General features: G+C 41.3%; 1 protein-coding gene across 1 annotated transcript in view; it reads left to right on the forward strand.

Annotated features, from left to right (window-relative positions):
- LOC126199368 (uncharacterized) overlaps positions 1 to 20,693 on the forward strand; it is a 542,567-nt gene that overhangs the window by 442,600 nt on the left and 79,274 nt on the right. Inside the window, exon 4 of the mRNA XM_049936265.1 lies at positions 3,825 to 5,290. Coding sequence (XP_049792222.1) covers positions 3,825 to 5,290 — 1,466 coding nt within the window. The remainder of the gene's footprint in view (positions 1 to 3,824; positions 5,291 to 20,693) is intronic.

Consider the following 20,693-nt stretch of genomic DNA (forward strand, 5'->3'; position numbering starts at 1 on the left):
TTACTGAAGACTACTCTCGCAAGTTACAATTTTGAACCTCACAGAACACTGTGTTTACATTGCTAATGTCTATAATGGCATACAATGTTTTCGGCTAATTTCGTTATAACAATTTTTACTTAAAACAAGTTTGCATATTTCATAACTGAACGAAAGAACACACTGGAACGCACTGAAGATGGCGTAAAGGCGCTGAAACATGTTTGGGAATTTAAATGAACTTTGTCTGCATAACAGGCAGGCCTGAATTCCTATAATGCAGTCTACAAATATGGCTGCTGCTACAACTTCGGAATCAAATGATGATTACAAAATAGCATACAAACTGCCTATTGGCTTCTGTCTCGGGTTCTTCGGCCGACGTTCATCTAATGATTTTTCTGACGTTTCGCCAGCACAAGTGGCTGGCATTGTCAAAGCTTCACCCTCCATTGCCAGTTCACCACCGGCAATGGAGGGTGAAGCTTTGACAATGCCAGCCACTCGTGCTGGCGAAACGTCAGAAAAATCATTAGATGAACGTCGGCCGAAGAACCCGAGACAGAAGCCAATAGGCAGTTTGTCAACAAGTGGCCACGAAAGCCTCAACAATTTTGAAATAGCATACAGTTTGCAGAATGCTGACTTACGCTAATGAGCTAAGACATTACGACCACCTGGTCAGTACCATATGGTTCTACCTCTGAAACGCAATACAGCAGCGATTCTGAGCAGCACTGATTCGACAGGTACCTAATAGGTTGCTGGAGATACGTGGCGTCACGTGTCAATTCACAGGTCAGGCAAATCCAGTGGTGGTTTGTGAGCGCAGAGCTCCAGATGTGCTCCATCGGGTTCAGATCAGGCGAATTTGGTGACCAAGACATCAATTGACTTCACTGTCATGCTCCTCGAACCACTGCAACACGAGTCTGACCTTGCGACACGGACTGTTATCCTGCTAGAAGATGCCGTCGCCTTCGGTTAAGACATCAAGCAAGAAAGGAAGCAAGTGGCCACAATAATGTCCGTGTAGTCCATGCCTGTCATTATGCCCTCGATTACTACCATAGGTCGCATGGAAGTCCAGGTGAATTTCTCCTATAGCGTATTATTGTGTCAGTTGTCCCGTGTCCGTGGCGCGAAGCCGTTCGCCTTGATGACGGCGTATCGGAACACGCCCATCGATCAGGTGTAACAGGAAATGTTATTTACGAGACTAGGCAACAAATTTTCATTTATCCACGGTCCAAAAATGGTTCAAATGGCTCTGAGCACTATGGGACTTAACATCTATGGTCATCAGTCCCCTAGAACTTAGAACTACTTAAACCTAACTAACCTAAGGACATCACACAACACCCAGTCATCACGAGGCAGAGGAAATCCCTGACCCCGCCGGGAATCGAACCCGGGAACCCGGGCGCGGGAAGCGAGAACGCTACCGCACGACCACGAGCTGCGGACTATCCACGGTCCAAACTTGATGATCAAATGTGTTGTGTCTCTTTGGGATGACGTTGGGTGCTATGGCAGAAATGGTTCAAATGGCTCTGAGCACTATGGGACTTAACATCCCCTAGAACTTAGAACTACTTAAACCTAACTAACCTAAGGACAGCACACAACAGCCAGTCATCACGAGGCAGAGAAAATCTCTGACCCCACCGGGAATCGAACCCGGGAACCCGGGCGTGGCAAGCGAGAACGCTACCGCACGACCACGAGCTGCGGACACTATGGCAGAAAATATAGATTCACAAACACATGCACTGATGAAAGTTTAATGTAACTGTGTACTTGGTACGACTATTCGTCTGAATGTCCTGATATAAATCCAGATATCTACCTGAAGTGTGTACAGATCCTGCTACTAACACCAAGTCCTACTTGAACTTTAATATAAATCAGAGGCCTGAGTCTGTTATACTTGTACTCGCTACTTTATCTCAACTAAGCTGACTTCGGAGTAGACCGAAGACTGAAGACTCTGGAGACTCGAATACGTAGCTATAACGCTGGAGCCCATACACTGGAGACTGGAAGCTGCTTGCGGCGGCCTCTTATCGGCGTGGCCGAGCGGTTCTAGGCGCTACAGTCTGGAAACGCGTGACCGCCACGACCGCAGGTTCGAATCCCGCCTCGGGCATGGATGTGTGTGATGTCCTTAGGTTAGTTAGGTTTAAGTAGTTCTAAGTTCTAGGGGACTGATGACCTCAGAAGTTAAGTCCCATAGTGCTCAAAGCCATTTGAACCATTTTTGAACCTCTTATCGGCGTGGCGTATGGCGCTCGAGTCACCGATCCAAGAGAGCGTGTCCCTCAAGTGGCCGGCGGTTGAAAGAAGCGGTCACATTCGGCTGCCTTACCCGGTAACTTGCATAACTGCTACTGCCAACTTCATATAGCGGAACGATGCCCCCTATGTGATAGCGTCTGCTGATGATACAACAAAGTACCCACTGCAGTTGTAGAGGTCATCTGCTTCAGAGTCCCATGTTCAACAAGCGCTGAAGGGTGTGCTCCGGAACGTGCCCAAACCAGCAAGCTATTCTGTCGTCAGATCTGCCACAAACCGATACCTATCTTGCGTTACAGACCTGGAATGTCTCCAACCTTCCAGTTTTGTGATGAGGGGTGGACGTTGCAGTGTTACGTGGCTTTATGCTTAATTACAGACTTACTATTTTATCACTTGATTTTTTTTACCACTAATGCCCGCTGTTTACGTCCTTCTTCGTTGATGAGCGATGTATCACTTTTCGTTCTGACGCCGCAACTCTTCCTTTCCTATATCTTTACTACTTTTTATCTATATAAATGATGAACTATTGGTTTTGCCCTTTATCAACTTTTTAATAACCGTGGAAGTATTACAGGCATCGGGTCCCACCTAATGTGTCACCCGCCTATACGTTTTACATGAACCTTTCAAGACTCGATCGATCTGTTTACAAAGAGAAAGCAGAATATCTCTTCCTTTGACGTTGTCCAACAACGACCTAGGAAGCTCGACGCCCTCGCAGCCCAGGCTCTTCCATGGCTCGCGGTAGTTTGCAGCATTCGTTTTATTCCTTGCCCACTAGCCGCTACGTGAACTTTCGTGGTGATCGTTGGGCAACGTCTTCCACGTTATCTGCAACATAAATAAACTTTCTTCCCACAGTATTTCTGAAAACCCAAAAACAAACTTAAAGAACATAATAATAATAACTGTTCTTACAATTATTCGTATAAGTCTTGGTCGATTTAATGAGGGGTGGGACAGGCCTAAGCCTTGTAACACCACAACGCCCAACACCTTGTTGCCTACACGTGGTTTCACCGTCCGTGAACCACGTTCTGTAGGTGCTTACGAGAGTGGCGCGCAAATAGCCGACCAGCTTCGCCGTTTCCGAGATACTGGTTCCCAGGCGCCGCGTCGTAACAGCCCACCTCTTGTCAAAGTGGTTTACGACAATGGTCTACGGCATTCATTCTCGAGGTAGACCGTGTCACAATGCTTCGTCTCATCAGTTAAATACCTCCTACATGAGTGAGCCTCTCAGAACAGTAAATGTAGCAATGAAACATTCTGGCTGATGAAAGCTGTGTGTCGGACCTTAAGGACTGGGTCGTGAGTCATGGCTGGATAGATCAGTCTGTGAAAGACAAAGGTTCCGGGTTCGACTCCAATTCCAGCACACAGTTGTAATTTGCAAGAAAGTTTCAAAACATCTCACACTCAGCTACAGAGTGAAAATTCGTTCTGGTAATGTATGTTGTATCTCTGGAGCCTTACCTTTCTTCTACGCTTAGAGCAAATTGTACCATTATACCGACTGAAACCACACTTTCTTTTCACAGGCGCCAGCAACGCGGCCGAGCTTCCAGCGCCAGGCGGTGGCGCAAATGCAAGCAGCAAGGGTGGTGATCGATTTGATCTCGATGGTGCTGGTGCGGGCTCTGTCGTTCGTGCAGAAACTCTTGGGAGTGCAGTCCAAGGCGCCGCTCTTCCGGAAAACCCCAACGGCGCCCAAGTAGAGCCACTCAAGCAGGCCACAGAAGCATCTCCCACAGAATCTGTCCCAAGTTATGGCTGGAAAAAGTCCGGGTTTGTACACTCTGCGAAAGAAGAAATGGAGAGCGACAGCAAGCAGAAAGACAGCGCTCTCGCTCAAGATGATATGGAAGCACAGGCAGCCTCTTCGACATTCCAAGTTCCAGAGGGGAAGACTGTAAAGAAAGACGTCAGTAGACCACCAGGCCTCCAAAGTAATGAAAATTCGCCGACGTCGAGGTATATGAAGCCGGAATCTGAAGACGAGAATGCCAATCTGGGGTCGATATTGGGTCCAGACAAGGGCAGTCCAACTACAGTTCAGCCCTCCGTTGACCGAAAATCAGAAGCTACTCAATCTGGTTCCAGAAATATAGTGACTCAGCCACCGATGACAACACACGCCTTTTCTGATCAGAAGGTTCCAATGTCGGACGACACGTTCCCCCCAGCTGCTCGAGTCAATGAAGGTTCTCCAATGTCTGCCAGCTTGCAAGCACAGGATGCAGCTGGAACAGACATTCGGGTGAAACAACATGACAATCCTGGAGAAACAGACACAGTAGCAGCTTCAACCACAAGGAAGCCAGTAATGAAGATAGTGTCTGAAGGTGTTATACATCCATCCGCTATTCCTAGTGGCCGCTCTGTTTCCCTTCCAAGTAATCTTATTCGATCACAGGTTGCAGAACCGGTGCTTCAGGATACTATTCTTGGGCAAGCTTCAGAACCTCAGTCAGCTCAACAGACACATTTAGAACCTCCATCAAGCAACCATAAAGCAGAGTTTGGTGAACCCGCTGCTGATTCTAGGGTCTTGCACCGGCCTCATCCAGTTGACACAGTCCACCAGGAACTGGAAGACACTGCCCCGGGCTTTTTGCCTTCTGCTGGCCGGGTAAAAGTAACTACTGCAAGTCGTTCTGGAAGTCCATCAGTGACTGCTGATGTGACGTACCCTCCCACTGCTATTGGAAGTGAAGTTGTATCTAATGCGAAGATTAGTCGCCTGGTAGATCCGGTACGACAGGAGCTTGAGGATCCCACACCAGGACCCTCTCAAGTCGCAGGAGGACTGGGTTCCAAAGTCACTGAACGTAACAGTAACACTGCCGCGGCTGCTTCGCCTGTGGAATCGAGAACATTACTTCGGTCCCAGCTTGTGGACCCTGTCCATCAGGAACTTGAAGATACCACCCCAGGTGTCATGGTTAAGTCAGCAACAAATGGCCCTCAGACGACAGAGGCGACTACTCACGATGGAGCCAGCAAGGTTTGTTCTGCGATATTTGTTAACCTTCTGTTGTCCCTCCAGCTCTCTGTACATTCTTCTCGAGCTTCGTTACTCGAAATGTTCGGCTGACGTAATACAATGTTTCACTAGTATTCCTATCTTCACTCAGACTTAAGACGTTATCATCTCGCAAGTCAATAAGAGGACGTTAGATTAGATTAGATTAGATTTTCGTTCCATAGATCCGTGCTGAGGAGATCTTCTTGGATGCGGAACATGTCTTTTTTTTAAGCTGAAATAACAATACTAATAGTATGAGTATATACATCATTTGTTTCTATTAAAAAATTCGTCAATGGAGTAGAAGGAGTTGGCCACTAGTAAGTCTTTCAGGCTCCCTTTAAACCGATCTTTATTTGTAACTAAATTTTTTATGTTTGCTGTCAAATTATTGAAGATGAGTGTTCCTGAGTAGTGGACCCCTTTTTGAACTAAAGTAAGTGCTCTTAAGTCCTTGTGCAGATCATTTTTGTTCCTGGTATTGTATGTATGAACTGAGCTGTTTGTTGGAAAAAGAGATATATTATTTAGGCCAAATTTCATTAAGGAGTAAATATACTGAGAGGCAGTAGTTAGTATACCCAGTTCTTTGAACGTCCGTGAATTTACTCCACAAATAATACGTTTTTTACACCCTTTTGGACTCTGAAAACTTTTGTTTGACTTGAAGAGTTACCCCAAAATATTATACCATTTGACATTATGGAATGAAAGTAGGCAAAGTATGCAAGCTTTTTCATTTTTATGTCGCTTATGTCTGCTAACAATCGAATTGCAAATACAGATTTGTTAAGGCATTTCTGCAGTTCTGTGGTTTGCAGACATAATGAGGAAGAGTATGTTTCAAAGGGCACAAAGCGATAAGCTATCAAAAGACTGCATCATTAACTGGTACCTTAGTATGTGCAAGTTAGCATTTTTTGCTGACACAAACGGAAAATATACTGTGGACGAAAGAAGGTTCTCAGAAATCCACATGTATAGTTATGTTTGCATTACGTTTCACACGAACCGCAGTTTTTTCAAAATTAAAATAAATAAAAAATAAATAAATATTCAACATCTGTTCTGTTTCCGTAACTTCTTCACACACCCTGCTAGAGACACGAATGTAGCTCTTGAGAATGAAGTTTCAGCTTGAAAACTATACAAATAATAAATGTACAGTGACTTATTATTATCAAATGTCAAAACCTAAAACTGTAGAAACTCTTCCAGGTTTATAAGCCGCGTCATTTCGGATAAAACACTCAGGCTTTTGACGGCTACCTGGGCCATCGTCGTCGGTAGTAAAAAACCTCCAGCTACCAGGATTGGTATGATGTTCCCCTTATATTGGCATGATTGCAACATCTGTCACCAATCAAAGAGCCGAAGTGACACGTTCATGGAAAGCGAGTTTCGCAGTTCGCAGCAGCTCCAGTCCACTGTGGGACCAACGACGTCACATCCGCGGTGGGTTAACGCCACGTTTGAAACTGCCGCTCCCGCGTCCCTACAAGCGTCAAGGATCCGCCTTTGCCTTCGTTCAATATCCAGAATCCGCCCCATGTCCTACTAAAAGTGTACCCCCTATCTCTGTTAAAATATTTGCTGTTAAACTTAATATCTGTCGCGTCCTTTATAACAGAATCCGAGTGTGATGACGCACGGACTAAGACTCTCTTCAAGTTGTATTTTACGTCCATTTTTCAGGTGACGCTCAGCTATGGCCGACTTATCAACCTTTCGTTTAATATCTTGCTTGTTTTCAGTACAACATTCCAGGACACCATACTTACCGGCTACTCGAAGAGCTAAATCGTCTTTAATAGTGGGGTAACGTATCTAGTATCTTGCTTGGGAGGTGGACCGGAACATTAGTCTCACACCAACCCTCTTCAACAAGCGTCCTAACTTGCTGCTCTTTGCTCCACAGTACGCCAGGAATGCAGCCGGCCGATTCACAAGACCACCTTCGTCGGTGGCACCAAAAAGATTTAGAAATGTCACCCTTTCTGTAACCATTCTCTCTGAACAAGCGTCTCAAATCCTGCAATTCAGACTGTAGGTGGTCCTCATCAGAAACAATCTTTGCTCTGTCTACTGATGTGTTCAGGACCGCTTTGGATATAGAACGAAAGCAAAGACGGATGCATGGCGCTCGCTTTGGATATAGAACGAAAGCAAAGACGGATGCATGGCGCTCGTAGGAAGTCAGAGACGGCAGTTTAAAATGTGGCGCCGTCCCCTCGAGCCACGTGACTTCACTAGTCCCGCTGCGGACCGGAGCTACTGCGAGCTACAACGCGCTTTTCGCAATCGAGAAGAGTTTATTGAGGCATGCCGCCGAGAAATACTCCGAAGACTCTTAACCTGAACCCAAAAGTTGGTTCGAACACTGCAGTGCTTCACTTGACCTGTATCATCGTACTGGAAGCGGTAAGCTGTTACCTTCCTCCGACCTTTGAATCTTCCAACCCAGCCAGTTATAGGGAAACCTACACTTTATCGTGGATCTCACGATGGAGCTTGACATTCTTCACACTAGCAAATTATTCCTCAGGTGAAAAAATCTATGACAGAGTATACCCTGGAGCAAGCTGTGTATGGAAAAAGGAACCCTTATACTGATAGTCTAGCACTATCTTATTGAGCCACATGTGCATCTAAATTTTAATTTGTTTGATACTACGTATAAATCCTTATGCTACAAGAAAGTATATTAGCTAATTTATGTTACGATTTGTTGTTGTTTTTGTGGCCTTCAGTCCAAAGACTGGTTTAATGCAGCTCTCCATGCTACTCTATCCTGTGCAAGCCTATTCCACTTCACATAGCTGTTGAAGCCCACATTCTTCTTAATCTGCTTACTTCATTCATCTCTTTATCTCTCAGTTCTGTTCACTACTTCCTCATTAGTTACGTGATCGACTCACCTGATCTTCAACGTTCATCTGTAGCACAACATTCCGAAAGCTTCTATTCTCTTTTTGTCTGAACTGTTTATCGTCCACGTTTCACTTACGTGCATGACTACACTCCAGACAAATGCCTTCAAAAGAGACTTCGTAACACTTAAATCTATATTCCCTGTTAATAAATTTCTCTTCTTTAGAAGCTATTTTCTTGCCATTGCCAGTCTACATTTTATATCCTCTCTACTTTGCCATCATAAGTTATTTTGCTGCCCAAATAGCAAAACTCATTTACAACTTTATGTGTCTTGTTTCCTCATCTGCTTTCCTTAGCATCGCCTGATTTAAATCGACTACATTCCATTATCCTTGTTTTGCTTTTGTTGATGCTTATCTTATATCCTCCTTTCAAGACATTGTCCATTCTGTTCAAATGCTCTTCCAAATCCTTTCCTGTCTTTGGCAGAACTACAAAGTCATCGGCGAACCTCAAAGTTTTAGTTTCTTCTCCCTGAACTTTAATACCTACACCAAATCTTTCTTTTGTTTCCTTTACTGCTTGTACTATGTACAGTCGTGGACAAAACGAGAGAGACCCTTCGCCTTTTCGTTATGCTGATCCGCACAGCTTTAAAGTCTGCTACACAGCATAACAGGGTAGGGCCACGAAGTGCTACCAACATACTATGCAAGTTCGCTCGGCTGATGTGCTGAGATAGCTAGCACTGGAGAAACTCGAACTTCGAAGACGCCACAGCATCGTCTGCCACCACTTCGTGGGAAACGAAATACCTCAAGTATAAGCCAATGTGTTGTATTCGCATATCTGTGACTATGACTTGGATATAAAGTGTAGTTATGGATAGTACGTATGCTCAGATTGCGAATCTAACATCATGAATAAAGACAAGGGGAAATGAATTAGGCGTTCTTCCTCTTCCGTAACATCAAATATATTTTAGTTATTCTTTCTTAAATGGACTGCGCAGAAAATCATTCGCCAGAAGTGAATAACTTTTTAGTAACACCAGATGATATTGACAGCTTGCCGGCGCGGGTTAGCCGTGCGCTCACCGGCATATATCGCGGACCGCGTGGCTCCTTGCGCCGTCAGTTCGAACCCTTCCCCGGGCATGTATGTGTGTTAGGTTCGGTAGGTTGAAGTAATTCTAGATCTAGGAGACTGAGGACCTAACCAGTTTGGTGGCATAGTTCTTAGAGCCATTTTTTGACCTTTCGCGTAAATTTTCTTTACATAAACTGCCGTATCTTTAGATTGCATTGACATAGCTCACTTTTTTACACCACCAAGGGACCGTATACTGCAGGAAGTGCGATACATTTCCGCTTATTATGTCTACCTGTACTCGAGGTAAACGGGTTTTAAAGGTTGGGTAGACAGATAGACGGTCAAGAATGTGAGACTAGTAGGGTTCCATTTTTACCGATTTACGTGACGAAATCCTAACAACGAAAATAGCTACCACAGTTTCTGAGGATGAGGACCGCATAATAATTTCCCCTACTCTTTATTCGAAATGTTCCAGTTTCAGTCGATACATCAGCATATTAATCGTAGCTACGCTTTCGATCCAAATCATGTTTACAGGAATGCAAATGAAATCCATTTGCCTATACACGTGGTAATTCAGATCCCACTATTAATGCCACCGCGTTTTAGATGTGCGAGCGTTCACATTGCTAGCTACCTTAAGGAACGCTTCGGCTAATGAATGTTTTCTGGCTGTGGGACGTCTAATGGAGAATTCGAAACATTGTAGAATACGTTTGGCACCTAAGTCGCCGTTTATTTCCTGGGGTGGTGCAGAATTATCCTACTAAATTTACTCGCTAATAACAGTTTTTGTTATTTCGATAAACGTCCCTAATGACTGTCACATAAGCGGTGACATAAGCGTAGACAATTCATGTTTTTAAATCCAGAAAACTCTATGCAACAGAAATTGCAGATCATTTTCCCATTCTCATTGCGAAATTGCAGGCTTATTCATGTCTGGGATAATAATAGAGGGCTGTTTGCCTGGGTTGTCTGCTAGCCTAGTGAAAGGTGTTTGCTACTGCAAGGGAGGTCTGGTTTGTTTTCGGTTCTAATCTCGATGAAGGCAGATAGACTATCAGTAAGGGAATTTTAAGAAATTCTCGCGCCCCCAATACGTTTTATTGCTGCCTTAATTCTGTACCGGCGCCCTGTGAATGTCGATACTTGTTACTGCCTACTTTTTCCGCATCTGTCAATAATTGAGTTAAGTATGGCACTGAATGATTTTTAACTGAATTTCGTTACGAATCTTCACGCATCGGTAATTTGCACACTTTCATGGTAGGTCAGCAACGGTAATCCGGTATGACTGGTCTGAACGTTGACACAGATCATTTCGCGGCCGAATGCGCATAATATTTTGCTAATTCGTAACGATCTGGGGTACTTTGTCTTACTAAAACAGTTATGTTATCTCGATAAGCTGAAATTCATGTTTATTAGTACAGTTCATACTAATTAGCGTTTCTTCTTTCATTGATATCTTATATTTAGGTGTTGTGTTTAACACACTAATCAGCATTAATACAGTCTTACACATGATTGAAAACAGTCTGACAAATTTCGGATAGTTTTTCAATTTCACGCCTGTGCATAGTATGTTGGTAGCACTTCGTCGCCTTGCCTGTTATGCTGTGTAGCAGACTTTAAAGCTGTGCGGATCAGCATAACCAAAAGGCGAGGGGTCTCGCTCTTTTTGTCCACGACTGTACATATTGAATATCATAGGGGATATGCTACAATCATGTCTCTCTCTCCCTTCTCCACCACTGCTTCCCTTCCATGCCCCTCGACTCTTATAACTGCCCTCTGGTTTCATTAAAGGTTGTGAACAGCCTGTAGCTGTCGGTGTTTTACCCCTGCTACCTTCATAATTTCCAAGAGAGTAATCCAGTCAACATTGTCAAAAGCTTTCTGTAAGTCTACAAATGCTATAAATGTAGAGTAGTCTTCCCTCAACATATCTTCTAAGATATGTCGTAGGGTCAGTATTGCCTCGCGAGTTCCTATTTTTCTCCGGAATCCAAACTGATCTTCTCCGAGGTCGGCCTCCATCAATTTTTCCATTCATCATTAAAGAATTCATGATAGTATTGGTCACCATGACTTATTAAATTGATAGTTCTGTAATTTTCACACCTGTCAGCAACTGCTTTGTTTGTAACTGAAATTATTACACTTTTCTTGAAGTCTGAGGGTATGTCGCCTGCCTCATATGCATTACACACCAGGTGGAAGTTTTGTCATGGCTGGTTCTCCCAGGCTATCAGTAGCTCTGACGGAATATCGCCTACTCCAGGCGCCTTGTTTCGACTTAAATCTTTCAGAGCTCTGTCAAACTGTTCTTGCAGTATCACATCTCTCATCTCCTCTTGATATATGTCCTCTTCCCTTTCTATAGTATTCCTTTCACGTTCATTTCCCTTATATAGACCCTCCATATACTTCTTCCACCTTTCAGCTTTCACTTCTTTGCTTAGGACTGGTTTTCCATCTTAATTCTTGATATTTATACATCTGCTTGTCTTTTCTCCGAAGACGTCTGTAATATTCCTGTAGGCAGTATCTGCCTTTTCCATACTGAAATATGCTTCTAAATCTTTACATTTCTTTTTAGCCATTTTGCACTTCCCATCAATCTCATTTTTTGAAACGTTTGTATTCCCTTTCACCTGCTTGATTCTTCAATTAAATTCAATTTCTCTTGTGTTATCCAAGGTTTTCTACTAGGCCTTGTCTTTTTACCCATTTGATCCTCTTCTGGCTTAAAGCTACTCACTCATCTTCTACCGTACTCCTTTTCTCTGTTCTTGTCAACCGTTGCTTAATGCTCCCTCTGAAACTCTCAACAACCTGTGGTTCTTCCAAGTTATCCAGGTCCCATCTCCTTAATTTCCTACCTTCTTCCAATTTCTTCAGTTTTAATCTACAGTTCATAACCAATAAATTGTGCACTGAGTCCACACCTCCCACTAGAAATGTTTGGTTCCTAAATCTCTGTCTAACCATTACACAACCAATCTGAAACATTCTGGTGCCTCCAGGTCTCTTTCATGTTTACACCCTTCTTTAATGATTCTTAAACCAAATGTTAGCAATGATTAACTTATGCTCTGTACAAAATTCTACCAGATTGCTTCCACTTTTATTCATTTCCCCCATTCCATATTCGTCTACTATTTTTCCGTCTCTCCGTTTTCCTGCTATTGAATTTCAGTCCCTCATCACAATTAAATTTTCATCTCCCTTAGGTATCTGAATAATTTCTCTTATCTCATCATACATTTCTTCAATCTCTTCATCATCTGCAGAATTTGTTGGCATGAAAACTTGTACTGCTGCGGCAAGCATTGGCTTCATGTCTGTCTTGTTTACAATAATGCGGTTGGCTCTGAGCACTATGGGACTCAACTGCTGTGGTCATTAGTCCCCTAGAACTTAGAACTACTTAAACCTAACTAACCTAAGGACATCACACACATCCATACCTGAGGCAGGATTCGAACCTGCAACCGTAGCAGTCGCACGGTTCCGGACTGCGCGCCTAGAACCGCGAGACCACCGCGGCCGGCTACAATAATGCGCTCACTATGCTGTTCATTGTAGCTTATCCACATTCCTACTTTATTATTCATTATTAAACCCACTCTTGCATTACTCCTATTTGACTTTGTATTTACAATCATGTATTCACCTCATCAGAAGTCCTGTTCCACCTGCCACTGCCAGCCGCGGTGGTCATGCGGTTCTAGGCGCTCAGTCCGGAACCGCGCGACTGCTACGGTCGCAGGTTCGAATCCTGCCTCGGGCATGGATGTGTGTGATGTCCTTAGGTTAGTTAGGTTTAAGTAGTTCTAAGTTCTAGGGACTGATGACCACAGGTGTTAAGTCCCATAGTGCTCAGAGCCCTTTGAGCCACCTGCCACCGAACTTCACTAACTCCAACTACGTCTAACTTCAGAGTATCCTTTTCCCTTTTTAAATTTTCTAACCCACCCATCCAATTAAGGGATCTAACATTCCACGCTCTGATCTGTAAAATACCTTTTTCCTGATGACGCCATCCTCCTGAGTAGTTCCCGCCCAAAGATCCGAATGGGGGCTGTTTTACCTCCGGTAATTTTACCCAAGAGGACATCATCATTATTTAACCATACAGTAGATCTGCATGCCCTCAGGAAAAAAATACGGCTGTAGTTTTCCCTTGCTTTCAGCTGTTCACAATACCAGCACAGCAAGGCTGTTTTGGTTGATGTTACAAGGCCAGATCAGTCAACCATCCATACCATCGCCCCTGCTCCTACTGAAAAGTCTGATGCCCCTCTTCAGGAACCACACCTTTGTATGGCCTCTCAACAGCCCCTCCATTGTGACTGCACCCACGGTATGGCTATCTGTATCGCTGAGGCATGCAAGCCACCCCACCACCTTATGGTCTTTGGTTCATATCCTTTTTTGTAGCTGATAAGCAACTTTATCCGATCGAGGTGAAAAATGCTGAGGATAAGAGACAGAAACCTAAGGATGTCATAAAATTATTACAGAGAAGCTTGTGATTTTTTGATAAACTTCAGTGATTTAGCAGTTCGGTTGGGTAATGCATGTCCTCGGCGCTGCTGTTAAGGTATGCCATGCATAGAAGTTATTACACAAAGGCAGCGAAAAATGAAGGTAAAATTTGATTGACAGAAATCTTATTTTGCACAGCACATGAAAAGCAAGCTTCTACAGACAAAAAGTATGACCTTGTGCAGAGATTTTATGAACAAATCTAAACTAAATCAGTATGTAAGTTAATAGCAAAAACTACCCATGCAGTTGATAGCACATGCTGTTGTTGTTGTGATCTTCAGTCCTGAGACTGGTTTGATGCAGCTCTCCATATTCTTTGGGTTCTTGCACCACTCTTCCTTCGTTTCGAGGATGAGGTAGAGCGATTTTTGAAAACTAGATACATGCAAAAAAAATTCAAAACTGAGTTAGGCATGATAATGGCATAATATTGACCTTTTACATCAACACCTGAACCAAGTTTTAGTAAATGTTGACTACTGCTGTATGTATGACCACTCCAAATCACATGGTTGTAGCAAAACATGATATATGCATTCTTACAGTTACAGCAGAAGCCGACAAATGCAATATAATTACACTCTAATCTCTCAGCTCTCTTTCAGCAGCAGGCAATTAACAATAATGGAGTATACTGGATGCCTTAAATGATGTTACTCATTGTTGTAGCGATATTTACTGGTGGAATAGTGTTTCAACGAGACGTCATTGTCGTCGGAACACCTGCAGCTCACTTTTCCACTAGTATTCAAATGGCGCACACCTATAAGTCTTCAAAGAAGCATTGCAAGCAGAAGCAGAACTGACGATGATTCTCATGATTCTGAAAATGGCATGCAGGTTAAAGAGTGTTTCAATAGGAGGAAATCCCGATTCAAGAATAGCTTACATAGACCTGAAACACAAAGCAAAAGAGTGTAAAAAGGAACTTACCATTAAATGCTATCATGGACTTGAGGTTTCACCTCCAAAAGCTAAAGTAATGAAAGAGTGCAAAGCTGCTGGACTCTCCTCTGAAAATATTCCCCAATTAAATCATCACGTGACATCATTAAATAAAGTGAATCAAGATGAGTTTGGGTTAAAATTTCTTAATATTTCCTCACCGCAGTGCAGAGTAGTGGTCACCCAGAACACAAAAAGGAAGAAAATAGTGACAGTGGAACATACTATTAGAAGCAGGGATGATGAAATAGTGCCTGTTTGTGCTGCCACTTTCCAAGAAGTATCTAGCATGTCAAAGAATATGTTAACCTATCTAGCAAGCAGGTTCCATGAAGGAGGAAGGTTGCTAAAGGAAAGTAGAGGAGGCAATGAAAGAGGAAAGGATCATAAGGAGGTAACGATTGCTATTAAGAATGATATAAAATAAATATAAATGCAAAGAGAGCCATCATGGACAGGGGAATACTACGAGAGGTTATTTCCCTTCAGATCTCACAGCCAAGAAAATGTTCAAGAGATCCTGTCAAGAAAAAAAAATTGGAACTGAAACAGTGTTCTTTATCAAAATACAAGCATATCTTATACAAAAATTTTAATCTGTCATTCAGGATACCTCATGCTGATACCTGCTCCACATTTAAGTTTGGTCTAACAGAAATAAACACAGAAATATGTCTGCAAAATAAGAATGCACTGCAAACTAGACACATATTACATAAAATTCATGCAAAGCAGTTTTACGATATAATGAAGGAATATACTCTAACTGTCATTGAGATTTGCATTGACGTGTAGCAAAACCAGCCTATTCCAGTCAGTGATGGTTTCTGATCTAGACAATTATGCAATCTGTGCACACTAAGGAGCAAAAAGACATCATTTCCTACAACTGGTTGGAGACAGAATCTTCAAGAGGACACAATCAAATTGCTTCATCTTTGCTGTACTTCCTTTCCAACTTAGGTAAAAAAGTAATGGCACCAACACAATGCATCTGTGGGTTTTACGTGGTGTTGAACCATAACAACACCCTTTTAGGATCGAAACAACATTTGTTTCATCACTTTATAGAGCGAATACAGAAAGATGGCTGCCGAACATAGTACTAGAACACAAAGACAAGAAGACAAAACCAAAGAGCATAGTCAAAAAACTGTGGATTCACATAAGAGACACCACACATCTGTTCTCAGATTCTTGCAACAGCTAAAATAAAAAACACCGTACAATGGCAATGCTTATAGCATTATTGAAAAAGAGCACAAAATTCAATAATATGCATCACTTCTTCTCTGTTCAGGGCCATACCTACAGGCCTCCAACCAAGTGTTTTGTAGAACTGAGAAATCTTACAGGAAAAAGAAAGCATCTTATTTCCTAAACAAAATTATGATATTTCAGAATAGGATGGTACTCGCAAAGTTTTAAACACAGACTGGACTGTTAAAAATCTAAAAGAGGGCACAAAAAGTACTAAAATCCAAGCTACCATTCTAAATAAACAGCCAGTATGTCATTTCATGAAAAAAAGCAAAGAAAATTGTTAATATGTCAGTAAGTTATACATACTTGGGAGATCCAGTATAAGTTGACATCTGGAGTCAAAAGAAATTGTGCTGTCCAACAATGATAATATGCACCCTTCTACCAAAACAAAACATGGTAAGCAAAGAAGAGAAGAAAGATGAGTCTGCCTTGCTACAGTATTTTGAAATTCCAGCTGATGCAAAGGAGTTTTACAAAAATGTCTTTGATGAATAATGTATAGATGCCAGAGGTAAAGCTTGACAATAACAATGTGATTGTCACATGCAGTAATTTTTGCATTATTCATTTCATACTTCATTTAGTACTGATAATAATGACATAAGCTAAACAAGTATGTTAATACAGCCATCATTGTTAGTATTGTATTATACCACTGTATTTTCGTTATTATTTTCTCTTGCTGATCCTATTTAACAATTATTTGGAGGAATCAGTTGTTTCAATGGGAAAAGAGGCATCAAGGTAAGTGGACAGGAAACAGAACAATATTCATAGATACATGCTGATTCTTGCAGAAAAGAGACGGTGATTCAGATGCTAAATGACCTAAATTAAGTCTGTGTAGCATATGGTATGAAAATTTAAAAAAAAGGGAAAATGTCTTGGCTATAGACTTAAGAGAAGAGTGAAGTATAGTTAGGTCCTGAAACCACACAACAGGTGAGAGCAAAACACAAAAGAGGTGAGAGCATTCAAGTATTTGGGGAGTTGGGTTATGGAAGATACACATTGTGAACAGTACATAAAATTCACGTTGACACTGGTGAAGGAGGCATTCCAAAGGCAGAAAAGACTCTTAGCTAGTCATTTGTATAAAAAGTTAAGAAAGTGAGTAGCAAAATGCCTGATATACATCATGACCTTGTATGGAGCAGAAACATGGACATCAAGAAAGCAGGATGAGAGGAAAACTGAAGCTTGTGAAACATGGATATGGTGCAGAATGGAGAAGATCAGCTGGACTGATGAAGTTGGGAATAAGGAGGTATTGAGAAGAGTGGGATAAGATTGGAGGATGCTGCTGATAATGAAGGATAGGAAGCTAAATTGGCTAGGATGTAATATGAGACAAGATTGCCTTCTAGTCAAAGCAACTGGAGGTTTTATTCCAGGGAAGATATGGAAGATCAGAAGAAGGTATCAGATGCTGGATAACATTTGTAGACTGCAAGGAGGGTACCAGAGAATGTAGAGGACAGAGAAGCATGGATCTAAACCTGCCACAAGTCACATAACCAAATGATGATGAGCCCACCTAATTTTCAACATTCTTCTGTAGCACCACATCTGAAACACTTCAGTTCTCTTCTTTTTCAGTTTTTACACAGTCCATGATTCACTCCATACAGTGGTGTGCTCCAAATGAACATTCTCAGACATTTTTTCTTTAAATTAAAGCCCATGTTTGATACTAGTAGATCACTTTTGGCCAGAGTACACACTGTATCTGTGATAGTTTACTTTTTCTGTTCTCCTTGCTTTGTCTGTCATGTGTGATTTTGCTTCCAAGGTAGAAGAATCCCTTCACTTTGTCTCTTTCTTGGTCACAAATTTTGTTGTTAAGTTTGTCACTAATCTTATTTCTGCTACTCCTCATTACTATTGTCTTTCTTCAGTTTACTCTCAATCCATATTATGTGCTCATTACACTGTTCATTCTACTCAACAGGTCCTGTAATTCTTCTTAAGTTTTACAGAAGATAGCGATGTTTTCAGTGAATCTTATCATTGATGTTCTTCCACCCCGTATTTTAATCCCACTCCTGAAATTTTGTTTCATTCCCATCATCGTTTCACCGATGTATAGATTTAAAAGTACTGGTGAAACATTCTGTCTCTGTCTTAGATGATTTTTAATCCAAGAACTTCATTCTTAGTACTCCATTCTTATTGCTTCCTCTTGGTTCTTGTACATGTTGTATTTTACCCTTATTTCCCTTGATCTTACTCTTATCTTTCTCAGAATTTTGAATATCTTGCATTATTTTACCTTGTCAAATGCTTTCTCTAGATCAACAAGTCCTATGAAAGTGTCTTTATTTTTCCTAAGTCTTGCTTCCATTATCAAGCACAGCATCATAATTGCCAGTCTAGTGCCTTTACCTTTCCTGAACCCAAACTTACTGTCATTTAACAGATGCTTGCTTATCATTGCCATTCTTCCAGATATTATTCTTGCTAGTGTCTTGGATCCATAGGCTATTAGTCTGATTGTGCGTTAGTTCTCCCACCTATGTGCCGTTGCTGTGTTCAGGATTGTATGGATGATATTTTTCCAAAAGACTGATGGTATGTTTCAAGTCTCATAGATTTTGCACATTAATTTGAATTGTTGTTTGGATGCCACTTCCCCAAACGCTTTCAGAAATTCCAAAGGTATATTATGTGTCCCTTTTTTGTTAATTGATTGCAAGTCTTCTGACCACTGTTGATCTCTGACTCTAATACTGGATCCCCTATGTCTCCCTTATTGATTCCCATTTCTTCTTTTGTCACATCATGAGACATCTTACTACTCTGTGTTTAGCAATGGAATTCCCACTGCACTCTTAATGTTCATACACTGCTTTTGATTTCACCAAAGGTTCTTTTGATTTTCATATATCTGAAGTAGTCCCTTCAGTGACACTTTCTGTTTCAATTTATTTGCATTTTGCTTGTAGGCAGTTAATCTTGGCTTCCCTGCACTTTCTATTTATTTCATTCCTAAGTAAAACTTTATGTTTCATTCTTTTGCTGATCAATTGAAGTATTTCTTCTTCTGCTCCACATTTCTTTGCAGTGATTTTCCTAGTATCTGTGTGTGTCTGTCTAACTTCTAACATTACCGTTTTTAGAGATGTCCATTCCTCTGACCGAACTGCGTACTGGGGTGTTCATTGCTGCAGTACATCTATAACCTCAGAGAACTTCAAATACATCTCATCTTTCCTCACTACTTCAGTAATTGATCCATGTCTATATCTGCACCTGGATGTCATATCTTTCCTCAGTACTTCGGTAATTAATCCTTGTCTATGTCTGCCCCTGGATATGCCTTACAATTCAGTATCAGATTTCAGAATCTCTGTAAAGCAGTTAGAATCCATCCATCACTCCAGGCCTATTCCAAGTATTCCTTCTCCTCTTGTGATTTTTGAACAGTATGTTCACTGTTACTAGCTGAATTTTATTGTGGGATTCAACTAGTCTTTCTCCTTTCTCAATCCTGCTACTTCTGTTTTGATAGCCCAGTGGAATATATTTTTCCATTTGTTAACTGTTGTCCATGAATAGCAACTGGAAACCAGGTATAGTATTTCATTTTCCAGTTTTGTCAGCATGGCGGTCATTTTACATCAATTAAATGTAGGTGGTTAAATTCTTGTTCAATCCAAGGTTTGTTTCTCTCCTTCACTGAACAGAAAATTACTCTGTTCAGCTTAGCTGAAAATTTTAAAGGCAAATATGAACCTAACAACCAAAACATATCTCAAAAATGGTTGGATATTTCACTGAAGTTAAAATCTGGCATATATAACTGCATTTTCAAAATCAATTTTGGGGTGTTTACATCATCAATCAGAAGTGATATTGGGTAATTAGATAATGAACACAGGTTTAGGAAGCCCCTAATAATCATAGTAACTATTTACTAGTAGTATTACATGTGCATGATTGTGCAGTATCTTAAAGAACTGAAAATAATAAAGCACTGACATAAAACTACACAGTGCACATTTTTAACATTTTAAGAGTACATTTGATGTACATTTACTATCCCACATTTTATACGTTAAAAACTGTCTCAAGAGTTTTATTTTCATTTTCTGTTCCACGGTGGTTTCCTGAGCATTATTATGAACTTGCAACACAATGTTGATGACAGATTTTACATTGTTAACAAAGCTTGCTTAAGAATCATTTGTTGATATTCCTATGGAATAAATGAGGTAGGATACTTCTTTAACTAAGTTTTATCAGCTGGGCATTTAGATCTTTCAATGCAGCCACATGTGACTTTATGTATAAAACAAGAACAATGAGAAGATCACAAGCAGATTTTCACAACAGAATCAACTGTGGCTTTTTCACTTTTGAAAGAGCAAGCCCCAACTGAAGAGCAAAATAGAAAAGAGTACAGCTTCCAGATGACGATAGAGACTCTAAAACAAGCTTGAAATACCTTTAGTATACTGTGCTTCCACTGGAATTTAATATTCAAATTTAATATTCAATGCGAAAATAAAATTGAAGATAATGAGATCAATGTACTTACTCATGGTAGGCATAGGTCGATCAATATTTTTTATTTTATTTACTTCCCATAATTCTGAAACTTTGTTAATTCATTCTAAAAGTGTTAATAGGTACTGCTTTG

The sequence above is a fragment of the Schistocerca nitens genome, chromosome 8 (genome assembly GCF_023898315.1).
Source record: "Schistocerca nitens isolate TAMUIC-IGC-003100 chromosome 8, iqSchNite1.1, whole genome shotgun sequence".
Classification (NCBI taxonomy): Eukaryota; Metazoa; Arthropoda; class Insecta; order Orthoptera; family Acrididae; genus Schistocerca; species Schistocerca nitens.